The sequence below is a fragment of the Mycetomoellerius zeteki genome, unplaced genomic scaffold (assembly GCF_001594055.1).
Source record: "Mycetomoellerius zeteki isolate Tzet28-1 unplaced genomic scaffold, Tzet1.0 scaffold158, whole genome shotgun sequence".
Lineage (NCBI taxonomy): Eukaryota > Metazoa > Arthropoda > Insecta > Hymenoptera > Formicidae > Mycetomoellerius > Mycetomoellerius zeteki.
In genome coordinates this window covers 134,571-149,759 of record NW_017256532.1, presented here as the reverse complement: position 1 = coordinate 149,759, position 15,189 = coordinate 134,571, and the positions used below count along the sequence as shown (strand labels likewise).

At 37.8% G+C, this 15,189-nt stretch overlaps 2 protein-coding genes across 3 annotated transcripts in view; one reads left to right on the top strand and one right to left on the bottom strand.

Moving 5' to 3' along the window:
- The window catches only part of LOC108721043 (uncharacterized), a 30,263-nt gene extending 21,868 nt beyond the window's left edge, over window positions 1–8,395 (top strand). Inside the window, exons 2-8 of one of the 2 annotated variants that reach the window (XM_018445363.1) lie at window positions 505–745; window positions 1,293–1,492; window positions 1,944–2,147; window positions 4,194–4,421; window positions 4,996–5,321; window positions 5,713–5,847; window positions 6,345–8,395. In XM_018445363.1, the coding sequence (XP_018300865.1) occupies window positions 505–745; window positions 1,293–1,492; window positions 1,944–2,147; window positions 4,194–4,421; window positions 4,996–5,321; window positions 5,713–5,847; window positions 6,345–8,258 (3,248 nt within the window). In that variant the 3' untranslated portion in view covers window positions 8,259–8,395. Of the gene's footprint in view, window positions 1–501; window positions 746–1,292; window positions 1,493–1,943; window positions 2,148–4,193; window positions 4,422–4,995; window positions 5,322–5,712; window positions 5,848–6,344 lie in introns of both variants that reach the window. The other variant, XM_018445362.1, reaches the window with a different exon arrangement.
- Window positions 8,396–11,265: 2,870 nt separating this feature from the next.
- Window positions 11,266–15,189, bottom strand: part of cdi (serine/threonine kinase) — a 34,357-nt gene continuing 30,433 nt past the window's right edge. The window contains 3 exon segments of the mRNA XM_018445342.1: window positions 11,266–12,704; window positions 13,080–13,619; window positions 13,854–14,400. Of these exon segments, the coding sequence (XP_018300844.1) occupies window positions 12,192–12,704; window positions 13,080–13,619; window positions 13,854–14,400 (1,600 nt within the window). The 3' untranslated portion in view covers window positions 11,266–12,191.

Sequence of the window (15,189 nt, the reverse complement as noted above, 5' to 3'; positions counted from 1 at the left end):
TGCACCTGCTATATATTATAATTGAATTACGGGACTGGTAATAAGAATTGGTATAATAATAAGCAATGAAGCTTAAACGAGGGAATACCTACGATTTTGTCAAGTGTAAAATATTGCCATAGCGTTCCAGGAAATTGTTATTCAGGCGTTATACTGTATAATAATGATAGCGGCCGCGAGCCATGAACCGGGAAAGCCGTTATAAGTATTCGCACAAATAATGCACCGAAACGCTCTTTAACCATTGAATAAACTTTACTTGAATTTACAAGAATTAGACATACCCTTTCAAAATTAAATATACCCTTTCAAAACATGATTGATAAAATGATTGATAATGCTTAATTTCTCGAGATCCAATTTCTAATAACAACTTCTTTAATTAAGTAACTTTCTATATAAAGTTAATTAATTCTGTCTGTTAGCTAAATTTATTAACATAAAATGACGCAAAACAAAATGCATTTATATGTATCTTTTCTTTATATAACGATATTTCAGCAGAACCCGTTGCGGGACAGGTGTTTTCGTCCTCCGATGAAAGTTTGGACGAAAAGAACGACGTGGAAATTTTTCGCGCTGTCGTCGAGTCAATGAGGCAATGGATGCTTCACAAAAGGGTTAATCACAGAGGAAAAAGAGAGGTGTCCAAGGTTTGCTATGAGGACATCGGGTGCTTCGAAGATACTGGACCCTTCAGTTATCTGGAGATGCTACCGTCACCGCCAAAGGACGTTGGAACTAGGTAAAAAACACGACAGATATCGGATAGCATCTACAAAAAAAAACGTCCTAGTTGACACCAACTAAAAGTGACATAATATTAATGTTATAATTTCGCACTCAATGACGTAATTGTTATGTAACATCATATGTTATACAGCCTTGGCCAAAAGTATTAAGCACCTGTACTTTTTCATTTATCTAGAGTTGTTTTATTTACATTACTTATTAGTTATCGGCATTATACATAAGTTTAAAGTTATTTTTTCGAACTAAAGATAATTCACAATAAATATCGTAAATCAAATAATTAAAACATTAAATAATAGTTAATAAAGTGCCCAATACTTTTGATCAAGATTGTATATTATATTTCGTTTAATGTGAAATTACAACATAGATGTTATGTTACTTTTAATTAGTAATCGACTAGGGTGGTGTAAATTCTCTGTTACGGAAAATTTCTAATATTGTATTACGTGATAATGTGCAGTATGTGAGATCATATCATTGGGATATAAAATATTTTTATTTTAGAAAATTGTGTAATTGGCGTTCTCTTTCGTTAGGTTCCTCGTATATGGAAGTAGAAAGGCAAGATCGATCCCCATGGAGGTGCCCGCCGATGACATAAATGATAACGTCCGCCGTGCCATAGACCCTAATCTTCCAACCAAAGTGATCGTGCATGGATTTGGAAGCGATTGCAACCATTTATGGGTTTACGATATGCGATCCGCGTTAATGAGCATCCACGATTGCAATATAGGTACTTATGTAACAAAATTTACGTAACTACATTTAATGACTCGTGTCCAACCGATTTAAAAAAAATAAAAACCTGGCCTACATCTTTGAATGCGTACAAGAATTTGCAAAAAATGTAACGATAAACGTTGCCTCTATATTTCTTCTAACAAAGAAAATATTATTTTATGAATCTATTATTTATTATCTATTAAATAAAACGATTATTTGATAATAAATTAATTTTCTTTAATAACAATAATGCAATAGTCAGGCTTGTATAATTTATATGTATAATTATGCTGTTAGACACAGATTATAAGATGCAATTATAATTTAACAAGTTCACTGATATTTACTTTTTAATAATAATAATTAAGTATATATAATAATTAAACAATTACGATCTTACATTCATATATGTATAAATGTTCTTTTCGTTGAATGTTAATTGCATAATTACACACTTCTAGTTTGTGTGGATTGGGGACCTGGTAGCGCTGTACCCAATTACGTAAGGGCAGCGGCCAACACACGATTAGTTGGCCGACAATTGGCAAAATTAATTCGTAGTTTAAACGTGCCGCTGGAAAACGTACATTTCATTGGATTTAGTCTAGGAGCCCATGTGGCCGGATTCGCCGGTGCTGAGCTCGGAAATGTCTCCAGAATTACCGGTAAGTCAAACATTCTACACGTGATCACTGCGATCTTATCGTAAAATTTTACGTAAAATCGAGTTTTACATAAAATAAATTTTACATAACTCGACAGGTATTTAAATAACAGGTTTTCGTGAAACTATAATGTATGTAAATCGAATCTTCAGGTAGGGGAGATTGAGGTCGGTTGTCACATTTTTTGGATGACTTTTAGAAAAAGATGGATATAAGATTTTAAAACACTATTTACGTTATAATACATTTATATATCTTAGATATTAAAAAATATATTATCTTGACTGATTGATATTTATAGGCCTAGTGTACTGTGTACTTTAAATTAATACATCTTTGTTTAAAGTTAACGTAATTGAACTATTTTTTTTATTTTAAAAATCAAAATTCGAGTAATAAAATTATGTAACTTAAAATTATGTAAGATTGTAAAAAATATTATAACAATTTTTCACATGTAGTTAAAAAAAATTGGGATTCACTGGGTTCGCGAATATCGATTGGGGTTGAACTGCTTTTATTACTCATTTTTATTTAATAAATATATTTTTTAAAAGCGATATATTTCGCTTAATTGCGCATTTATATCGTGATATGGTTTTCAATTTATTCTATGTGTCACATTTGCAACGCACATCTCCTACGACATTAACTCAAGTCATTGTATTCGTTTGTATTTGCATTGACTTGGATCGTCTAACGACAATCTCCGTGTAAATTTCTTGTGTGCGAGACATCTCGATGATCGCAATCTGAGCCATTCGAGCACAATCTCTGGCGTATAATCGATTATTAGAGAGTAACTGTAACAAGGTCCCGCTCTCGACAACCATTTAGATGCATTTAAATGCTCGCTGCATTCTATGCCTCTTACCTCGACACGCGCTGATGCCTTTCGATCGAAACCAACACAGTGAATTATCGATCATGCGTTTTTTTCACTATCTAGGTATCATACGTGTACTCGGGTTTCTCCGGAATTTCGATAAAATGGGACGAGCAGTTCTCAAATTTTAAATTATTACACTAGGAAAAATGTTTTATTTTATAAACTAAAATTTTACTGTAACTACAAAAATTTAGTTAAAATGCCGAACAGTAATTGTTATAAAATATACCTAACAAAACTATTTTATGTTTAAAATAAACTGTTTAGCTTGTATAAACAAATTTTTTTGTTATTTACGAAGCAGAAATATGTATTTCATAGAAGCGCAACTAAATTTTTTCTTATATGTGTAAATAAGAAAATTGGCTGCTAAAAAAGTACCTTAACTAAATGGTTTTATTGAAAATACTAAATTATTTTAATGCAGAACAAATGATATCCTTCCGCCGATTATACGTTTCACGCTTTTTCAACGCTATTTTATATAAGTAGAATCAAGAAACAATTCTTTTTATAATTTGCACCTAATTCGCTGTCACGAGTATTTCATCAACTTGAAGCTTCGAATTGTATTTTTATTCATCACATATCTTTTAACGTAATTTCTTTTAATTTGTTGTTCAAGTTTCAACAAAAAGAAACTTATTTTCTAAACTTGAGAAGTAATTTATATATCCTTTCATTGCCGTTTCATGCTTTTTCAAGGCTACTTATTCATATAAAGTAGAAAAGCATTTTTCGCCATTTTTATCCCGATTCCATACGTTCACCATCGCGAAGATAAATGAATAATTAGTTATGCGCGACGCTTAAAGTAAAAGCATTATCTATAATAACTTGCGCACCTGTAGGAGCAACCGGTTGATATTTTTATGGTAAGTGTATTTATTATATTACTTTAGTAATTTAGCATCCGAATGCTTATTCATGATGCTGACTGCCTCTATTAGAAACTGAAATGAAATTTCTCTTAAAATGTGATAGCAATCTTGGCGAAAATGATTGCAGGGACGTTAAAGACCGTTACTTAGTACAACTTTTCAGATCAATAATAGTTCTCTATTTTTTTAATTTTTATGATCATTATTTTAAGCATTAAATGAAAAACTCGTAGATGAAGATTATGAAATACACATTTCGTTTTCGTATGCCAATAGGATTGGATCCCGCAGGGCCACTTTTCGAGTCGCATGATCCGAGGGTTCGTCTGGATGCAACGGATGCAAATTTCGTCGATGTTATTCACAGCAACGGTGAGCAGCTCATCTTGGGTGGACTCGGCTCATGGCAGCCCATGGGCGACGTGGATTATTATCCGAATGGTGGAAAAATGCAAAGCGGATGCTCGAATATTTTCGTCGGTGCCGTTTCTGACATTATTTGGTGTAAGTTTCTCAGGCATATATATCGCTATAAAAAATACCCAAAGCTGACACATCGGAATCTGTCACACAGGATAATTTTGCTGAACTAACTATAAAACTTTAGCTAGATACAAATCTGAAAAGAATTTTGTTGGATCATCTAAATAATTATTTAGCAATTTTTTAAGCATGATAAGCAATGCTGTAAAACATTTTATCATTCTTATAACATTCTTGCAGTTTGAGCTTTCTTCATAATTATTTTGATGGTTCAACAAAATTATTTTCGAATTTGTATCTAACTAAATTTTTTTTACTTCAGCAAAGCCGTCCTTTCCGTGCATTTAATTTATGTTGATTAAAAGGCGCTAATTAATTTCAAGAAATTCTTTATCCAGTTATATAATGCTAAAATAGCATAACTCGTAGAAAACAAAACAGATGTGTTTATTTTAATGATAATAATTCAAATTTGCAGCACAACTGTGTAACATATAAAGAATATAATTTAATGGATCCAATAGATCCATCAGCTTTCGTAGTTAAAGTACAAGGTGATGAATCTCTATATTATATAACAATGTAATCATTACAGCGAGTGCGGTCGAGGGCAGATCGTTGTGCAACCATCGTCGAGCGTACAAGTTCTTCACTGACTCCGTAAGTCCGAAATGCCGATTTCCATCGTTTCCCTGCGAACAAGGGTACGATGGCTTATTGAAGGGTGACTGTTTCCCCTGCGGCATGGATGGTACGAATCGACCCTGCGGCGACATGGGTTATTACAGCAACGAATCACCTGCCAGGGGCCAGCTTTACTTAATGACGAGAGACGAGGAGCCCTTTTGCGCTCATCAATACCAGATCAAAGTCTACAACAGCCGCAGCGAGAGATCCACCAAGACCTATGGCAAACTTCAGGTGAGCGTCCGAGACGAATCTTTCAGCGAGTAGCAAATAGCAATGGGGATTCCATTTCTCTTTCACGAAAAGAACTTTTTAAGAAATTTTTAAGATATTTCAGCAAAATTGTTCGTTTTGTGTGCAAATTTGCTATACATTCATATAATTTACTATTAAGCATAATACTTACAATTAAAAATTAGAAATTATTCCTGTTCTATTCTATTTTCAAGTAAATAAAAAATATAGAAATTAGAAATTATTTCTGCTTTACTTTTGCTGCAAACAGCTTTCACGAATCTATTTTTTCAGATCATTTCTTCGTCTTATTGTTAGATCGAAAATAAAAGTGAAAGTTCTAAAATCTTCTTCGTGGCAGGTATCTCAGAATCTTATGGATTTCTTTCAGATTACACTTGTGGGAAAAAGTTCTTACAATGACACGTTTGCGATGACTCGCAAGGACGAAGAACTTTTGGTAGGGGCCATTCTTCAAAAAATCGTCGTGCCGCATCCTACGGTCACTCATCTCGAAGCGATCGAAGTAAGTGTATTGATTGTATGATGTATTAATTATATTTCCATATTGAAAATTAAATTTCGGTATAAGTAATAATTTATATCTTTGCATAACTAGAAATTACTAGTGTTTTATTTTTGGCTGTAATTACATAAACACAGATTCTTAATTAACATATTTTTTTTTAAATACTATAAAATTTTACTTTAACATTAGTATAATTAATTGTTAATTTACATTTGAGATGCCAGACATTTAACCAGAAATAATCCATTAATCTTATGCCAGTTTCTACCAATGTAATTTAATTTTAATCTCGGTTCAACTAATTCTTCATCTTTATCTAATTCTCTCTAATTGAAATAATTAGAAAAAGATGAAGAATAAGTTGATAGAAATGTACATTGGTAGAAACAGGCATTAATAAATTAGAATAAAAAATTGAAAACAGCAAAACCAGCAATTGGTTCTACATTGCTATGCATAATAAATTATGTAATTATTTTATGTTTTGTTAACAGATCAAATACACGGCATACAGCGGCTGGATATCGTCCGGCTTGGTGTCGTGGACCATCGACAAAGTGGCTATAACCGACAGTTTCGGCAAGATTCTATCGGTTTGTAAGAAGGGCTTAATTCTAGAATCCGATCGGTCAGTTTACCTCCCCCTTTACCCCGGCGAATGCAACATACCTTTGGACACCGACAACTCCACTGTGTCTTCCTCGGTACCGATACTCGAACACGTGGAGATGGAGGACAGACAGGGTGGCATAGGACCCTTCACGAAGGAGCAAAACTACGAGATAAAGAATCCTCCAGGATACTCCGTAGAGATTCTGCCGACAGATAGAATGTCGCAGAAGCGAAATCTCGGTCCGTTCACGAAGGAGCAGAATCGACACGTGTCCGAGGTCGAGACGGGAACAACCTTCGAAGATACAGAGAAGCGGCGCAACGTCGCGAATCCGTGGATCGTCCTGGACATATCCGGTGATGGCGACTCGAACTCGCTGGAGAACGCCGAGTCGGAGCAAGGACGGAGCTTCTCCGGCGCCACGAATCTGATCTACCATGCCTCGACAGTGTCGGAGCGTGTCGCTGAGACCACTGCGACCACTGTCTCGACTACCACGGAATACGTGCCGGAGATCAGGGAACCGGTGTTGCGTCCGAGTAAGAAGGACGCCGGTCGATCACTCAAGTTGCCCGAGATCACGGAACCGATCCTGCGTCCACGCGCTACCAGGCACAACACGCAGAACGAAGTGGTACTACACGAGAAGCAACACGAAGAGATACAGGAGACCTCATCGACCTCCACGAGAGCGTTCACCGTGCAGTTTCTACCCGAGCGATTGGCTGGTATCCTGGCGCAAGCGGAACGATACGCCCGACAAACTCTGCTGCCCCTGATCTCGCAGTACACACCAAGCTTTGTGACCGGTATACGGCACGAAGAGCCAAAGTATTTTCCTCTTTTGAGTGAAATAGTGCGTCCAAGGAGCGTCGATAACACTGCAGAGATCAGTAGGACGACTAGTCGACCATGGAACGGCGATCAAATCCTACGGGTGGAAATCGGCCAGCGCAAGTCCGAGAAGACCTCGTTCAACCTCGACGATAAACTTTATGAGCAGTCCACCTCGAGCGCTCAAACAGAGAAGAACAAGAATGAGCATATTGTATCGAGAGTTGAGGAATCGCCGATGGTAGTCGAGGCTGTGTATCCGGAGAAAACAGTCAGCACCAATTCCACCGGTCTCGAGACGAAAGCAATGAGCAAGGATAGCGATTGGCAACCAATTGGTGAATCAATTGGTGAATCGACCTTGAAGAGCTCTCCATCGCGAAGGGACTCAAACGTTTCGCGATCGCTAGACTGGTCGATCGATCACAGTCATGACTGGACTTCGCAAAAGGTCAACACAAACGTGGAAACTGAAGTCAAGCAACATGACAACGATTGGGTGCCGATCACGGTCAAGAGCGACGCTATCTCGACGACCGCGCGAATTGCGACGTCGAGTGAGGAAACGGTGGCGACGACGATCCCGACGGTAAAGATCGATACCGTCGACAATTCGCGAAAATCCGCCGAAGATGATATCCTCGACGAGACGACAAAGGAAGCTACGATCGCAAACACGTACGAGAGGAAATTCATACCTCTAATTGACTTCGAGGAGACGATCAGCGACCTACCCTCGTTGACCGATATTAACGATGTTTCGAGTTCCACGACGGTTGCCACGCATATCCAGAAGATTCCGCGATACAAGACAACAAAAAGTGCCAGAACAATAATACACCCCACGATGATGTTCCCATACGCTTACGAGCGAAAAAATGATCCTAGAACGAGATATATACCGCTGATTCCAGAAGAGGATATGGGCAAAGCCTATCCGATGCTCGAAAAGGATCGTTAACATTACGTATACTAAAGAATGATTTAAAAAATGAGACTTAAAAGTTTTTTTTTAATTAAAACATTCGCAAAATGCAAGATCATATCTTTTAAAGCACCTTATTATCTATTAAGATTGAAAAACAAACTTTATATTTCTTCGGTAAAATTCGAAATTCATTTTTCTCCGTTTCTTTGTTTATATTATAAAAACAACATCAAAAACTTAGGAACTTATGGGATTACCGGCATCGTTAGAAAACGAAAGATCGGTAACTTAGGATTATTTTAATCAGATAAGAAAAGTTTTCATAGTTCAGATTTTTAAAAATCTAAAGAAAATTATCTGTTGTTTCGAAAATAAAAACAAAATCGCGAATTCCTAATATACTGCTTGACTCAAATTATAAAAAAATTATAACTTGTACTGCAAGAGTGATTTTTTATCGACAATTTCATTTCTAAGTCAGAAAGATTGATTTATAATAAATCTTTTTCAAAGTAAATTTTGAAATGAAATTTTGTTGCGAAAGGTACAACAAATAGTCTGTGATGAAAAATAATGCGATTTAAAATCAGTGTTCAGATTCTTATCTCTTGCCCCAAAATTAAACGCGCTATTTCTTATATAATGATGATATTAGATATAAAATAAAAAGATAAGTGTAATTTGTGGTAAAATGAAATATCGTGCCTTATAATAATTGCCGTGTATCATCTTATTGACAAACAAGTGCTTTTTTTAACGAGTTTATAAAAATAATTGTGTTAAAACTGCAGAAAAATAACCGCAAATTTTTCCTTTGGTCATCAGCATTGTTAAGACTTAATGACTTTAGAAAAAATCTTTAATAACTTTCTTTTTTTTTTCATAAAAATTGGGAGCCCTTAACTTTATTACCTTTGTATATATATAGGAATTTTTTACATAGCTATATATATATATATATACACAACACACATATATATAGCTTCGCCTTTTACTATTAATCATAACTATTATCATCGCCGTCATCGCTGCCATTAATTCTTTTTTTCCACGCTTATTTATGCCCAATTTATGAGTAGTGATCAGTGATCACGAGAATCGGATGTTCACAGCGCTCGCTATTTATATATATATATATATATATATACACATGCATATACATATATATACATATATATATAATTTTTACATTGTATATATCTCGATGACCAACGCGGAGAGCCACAAGGAAACCCGACATATCACGCGTATCCTCTTCGTAGTACAATAATATAAAGAACTAGAAGATACAGGACTACAACAGTAGTCGTAGATTCTAGATAACAGTTGAAAAGTATGGAAGAGACGACGTTTGCATAGATTTATATATAGATATATAATCTTTATAACTGTTTTTACTTAAAATAAATAACCCATATCTTTCTTTTTTAAAAATGCGCCTCTCGGTCCACTAACGCCGCTTTCATATTCTCTCTCTCTCTCTCTCTCTCTCTCTCTCTCTCTCTCTCTCTCTCTTTCCCTCCTCACTCACGCACTCACACTCGCAACATGTATCCCGTAAACTCCATCACACCGTAAACCACGCATTTATTGCCCTTTATCAATCAGGTTGAACCTCAGGATATGCCCACATTCCTGATATGTCCGCATGCTTAAGAACTAACTCGTTCGCAGTCCTTCCCTCGCTTCGATTATTCAGGTACCGATTGACGCATCGAGGAGAAAAAGAAGGCCCCGATTCGACGAGCGAAAATTAAAACAAAAAAAAAGAAAAAAAAAGAAACGCAGACACACAGCGCGCATCCTATTATACACGAGGAAGAAGAGACTGCGAATATCGTTGACGCGATTTCGAGCATCTCTATTTACAATACGACCTATTACATAACAAACGCACAGTCTTATGGAGTAAACCCGTGAGCGAACTTCGACAAGTAAAAAGGTATCGTCACATTAGTCTATCACTCTACGATTGTAGATTTGGTTCGACTCGCTGTCTGAGCGACAAAACGATTCACGTTATATATGCGAAAGTCGTAGCTACCTACATAGATATCGTTTTTGGACGTGTACACTTTCTTTCTATAACGCACACATTCGCACATGCATGCACGCATACACACCGGTGCAGCAGGCACCATCCATTCACCCTGTCTCGCACGTTCTCAGTCTCACTCTCTTTTCCATTGTATATAAATATACCGACGTTCAAAAACAAAAAGGGAGAAGACCATCGGGCACAAGCAGGGCACCCGATTTCATCTCGCGCTCATTTCACGCTCGCTATTTCAACTATAAATACTACAAGTTTTAGCGCTACAACGTACAAAAGATAAGGCCGCCACATTAATACACTGACTAGATCAGTTTCATATATTCTCTTTTCAAAGTGAAGAAACTCTCTCGGCTATACGCGCAACACGTCAACAAGAATATCCAGGACACGGTGTACCTCTGCCAACAAAAAAATATATATGTATACATATATGCATTACCGTTACATATCCGGCACTTTGTATCCCGAGCTATTAACACGCGAAACTGCGAATCACTGAAAAAGCACGTAGTGACGTCGATGAACTTCGCGCTGTGTCGACGTCAGTACGTTAAAGACAAAATAAGGATTTCGCAAACGCGACATAGGCCTCTGTAGATGTGAAACTTAAGGGCTCTCTCTTGATCTCTCACTGCAGCATGCTAGATAATGATATTAGGAAAAGAATAAACAAATTTTTCTCTTATATCGCATAAGTTTCTGTACTATCATCAATAGAAAATAAATTTCAATAAAATAAAGGTTTCCTTGTCTAATAAATAACTATATATTGCGACACGATTTGTATTCATATCAAACTTGACGGTTAATTTTAATTTAAATTAATTAAGATTTATAGCTATTATTTCATTTGATTGTAAAGAATATTTCATTTGATTGAAAAGAAATTTTAAAATTTTAATAATAATAAATAGTTGTATATAAAAAAATTTAATTTATTTTAACATAAACAGGAAAAATAAATACGACTGCAGTAACAGGCCAGCGAACCCTTAGGTACAAAAATAAAAATTAAAAATTGATAGGATTGTTAATAACACATTAGAAAGAAAAAAATACAACACAATCCGACAAAGTTAATCATATCAATCAAAAAATTAAGAATGGCGAGATAAGAACCTTTGGCCTGGCAATCCGCCTATTCGACTTAAATAAAAAAAGTCATTCGCCCTTATTTGTCGTCGATCTGTATAGTTATTCTTGCAATAATCGGTAATACCCATGGTTCGTGTGCATAAGGACGGAGATGGCTACTAGGAACTGCGAGGCACTGCAAAATATGTCAATCGCGAGGTAATCGATTAGCGCTACGTTCAACGCTAATCTCGAACGCAGTTTTTTGACAAAATTCGCTATTGCTTCGTTCTCCCCTCCCTACCTCTTTATCTTTTTCGAACGGCGCATCGTTGTAGCCAAGTTACATGAAACGCGACTCGTGTTGCGTATAAAAGATCCTGTGTTGATGGCTCCGTCAAATTTCAGTCGTTATAGCTCAATAATGTATGTATGTATGTATGTAGATTATCAAAAAACATCACAGTCAGGTTACTAGGTTTTTAGAGAAGTGTCTGTAAGCATGCGTCGCATGCGTGTTATCAGCTATCCTGTCTACAAGTTACGAATGACGCGCCGATACTGTATAATCGCCTTTTCCACTCGCCCCAAATCTTTTATGCGCAAGAAGACCGATTGTTACTATCATTAAGATAACATACATTCTTCACTCTTCAACTATAAGAAACACGTTAATTATTGTGTATCTGTCCCAGAATTCTCGCCGGCATATGATAACGAGCCTCTGTCGAACTCTCTTCGGGACCTGTATCGCGTTTCATATACGATTCTTTTCACGCGGGCGCTGTTTGTCAAAAGGAAACAATAAGAAATTGCCAAAAGCCTCAGGCGTAATATCACTTTTTGTCGAATAACGCAAGTTTACTGCGCACGGCACCTTCGCACACGACTAGCCGTTGCGCGGCCGAGATGCTGCTGATGGGCACGGGCCCTTCTAGACTGGCCCGTAGCAGAGTCAGGCGACTAGGACCAGCAGTATCGCCGTGATCACCGAGTCTACCCGCTTGCTTCCTCTCAAAGTATTCGACAATTTTCGAGATGGTCTTGCTTGACGAGCCGATGCCATTCAGTCGATCCTCCCAGCAGGCATCGCCGCCGCCTAAGCTGGCAATGTCCTCGGAGGAGTCCGTGTAGATCGAACTAGTTCGATGGTCGTCCAGCAGGAACAGACTGCTTGCTGCCGAGCTGCTGAGAGTCGACGTGTGCCGTCGATTCGGCGGCTCTGGACTCAGGTCTTCGCCGACGCAACTCCAGAAGCCTGATTCGCAGCTGCCACGTCTTCGCGGCTCCCAGCCATCTCGAAAGAGCGGATGGGCGAACAAACTTGCGACGCCCACCTTGGTAGCGACCTAAAAACACACGTGTGGTACGTGTGTTAGTAAATATGATAAAAACATATATTTTCAAACGCAATAATCGGAACTTTAAACATGTATGAATCATATAAATATTTTTAAAGCGACATGCACATATACATGTATGCTCTAAATAGCTTATGCTTTAAAGAGATAGTGTAGAGCAAAGTTTTTTCGTCCCTTTCTCACGATAATGTTTATATTTCTGAACAACATACTGAACATTTTATATAATTATGCTTGTATGCATGTCACTGTAAAGAGAGAGATATTGTTTGCTGCCGTAAATTTTATATTATTTTAAGATTAAAACTGATGGAATAGTCCCTATCTCATACTTAATCATTTATGCTAAATCTGTGCACCTACCTTTCTCTCCCATTTCTTTCTGGCAGTAGGACTGCTCGGTTCGGAATTTGGCTTCTTTCTGTCCAGAATCTTGGCAATACTATCGTTTTGTGCCGGTTTGAACTTGCTGCACGTGCTGTCGGTGATGTTGGGTCGCACGTCCTCCAAAGAGGGCAGCTCTAAACAGCTAGAGAACAGATCGCCGAGGATCTTCTTAACGCCGCCCAATGCGTGAAATGGATTCGCCGTCATCGGTCTGTAATGCGGATCGCGACGGCTGGCGAGTTCAGCTACTCTCCTGGCAGAATGGCATCTTGCCTTATCCGATGGCGTCGCGTTATCGCAACCTCTCGCGTCCGCCGATTGGCTTCTAAGTTTTGCGGTACGCCGCTTCGTCGTGCGTCCTTCCCGTGCAATCTCGTCCATGCTGGACATCAGCGTTGGATCAACGGTTGACTGCCGTTTACCGATGTTACTCTTCAGTTCCTCCTCATAGGCTGCTATCATAGTTTCCAGGCTAGTCATAATTTCCGGAAAGGTCGGTCTCGATTTAGGTTCGTACTGCAAATAAACGATAGCACCATTTACAATTCGGATTCATAAATTAACAAATTTAATCAATAAATGAAATTGAATATTGAAATTTAATAAATATCCGCATCAAATATTTCGCATCGTGAGTGCATGCATGCGTACATCGTACTCCAATCTGGTAACAGCTATACTAATCTCCATGGCCATTCGCACCGAATCCGCGCGTTGCATGTCTTTACAGTTAGATATCATCATACTCACCGTGCAGCAATTGAAGGCGAGTTGGAGGAAAGCAGGCGGCGGATCGGCGGCCGCGCAGATCTCCGCCACGGCTAGGTAATCGAGGCCAAAGTTATCTGAGCGTGGCAGAACGTCCGGATCCGCGGGCACCCGGCCGATCAGCTCGCACACGACGATGCCGAAGGAGAATACGTCGGACCTGTGATCGTACCATTGGCCCTTGAGGCACTCGGGCGACATCCAGTAAGGACTGCCGACTGTGCTGAGCCGGTAGCCTGTGCTGGGATCGGGTATCTTTGCAGCCAGTCCGAAATCGCCCACCACTGCGGTCATCTCGTTATTGCACTCGTCCTTCTTGATCAGCACGTTCTTCGACGTGAGATCGCGGTGGAAGAGACCGCGGCTATGTAGATAGGCCATACCGCGAGCCACGTCTCTCGCTAGATTCATACGGACGAGGTGCGGTAACGACGTGGGCCGCGACATGATCAGCTGCTCCAGGCTGCCGCCGTTAATATATTCTGTCAACGCGTGCAGCTGACCCTCGTGCACGCACACTCCCATAAACCTGAAAAGAAAAAGACGAGATTGATCATCGGTAGTAAGGCGTTTGAGAAAATTTTCAATTCATTCTAACGATAATTCGAACGAGAATTATAGTCAGAATTTCTTACTGAAATTTTTGTTACAAAAGAAATACCTCAGTATATCATTATTTAGAAACGAGTTATCACTTCACTTTCAACTTTATCTAAAAAAATATATTCAAAAGGAAATTGATATATAAGCTTATAAAAGCTTTTTGCTTCCGTAATCTAACATATGAAGTAATTAAGATAACTGATAAAAATAAAGCCGATACTATTATCGAACGATAAATCGAACGATAAATTATAACGAAACGATTAAATTATAATACAATGTATGACAGCTTAGACTTTTTAAACATCTTTAAATGTAGGACACACCTGCGATCTTCGTTTTTACTTTAACGCAAGTACTTTAACGTAAATAATTGCAGTGCTCGCAAAGTGAAGTAATAACTCGCTTTTAAATAATAATGCACTGAAATTTTGCTTTTGTAAGCAAAAATCTCAGTAAGAAATTCTAATTATAATTCCGCTTTTGAGAGATTCAAGGATTTAAATGAACTACTATAGATCACAGAAGGTTTCCGGATGAAAAGTTGCAGGTCTTTGTTTTGTAAAATTTGATAGATACTATTTATTTCAAAGCATATAATAGAACGACGTAAATAAAGGGATAGAAACATGTATTCATTTAAAAAATACATATACACGTATTAATTTAACATTTAACTTTGGCCGAAAGTGGCCCTTCTCATATTTAGGTGATG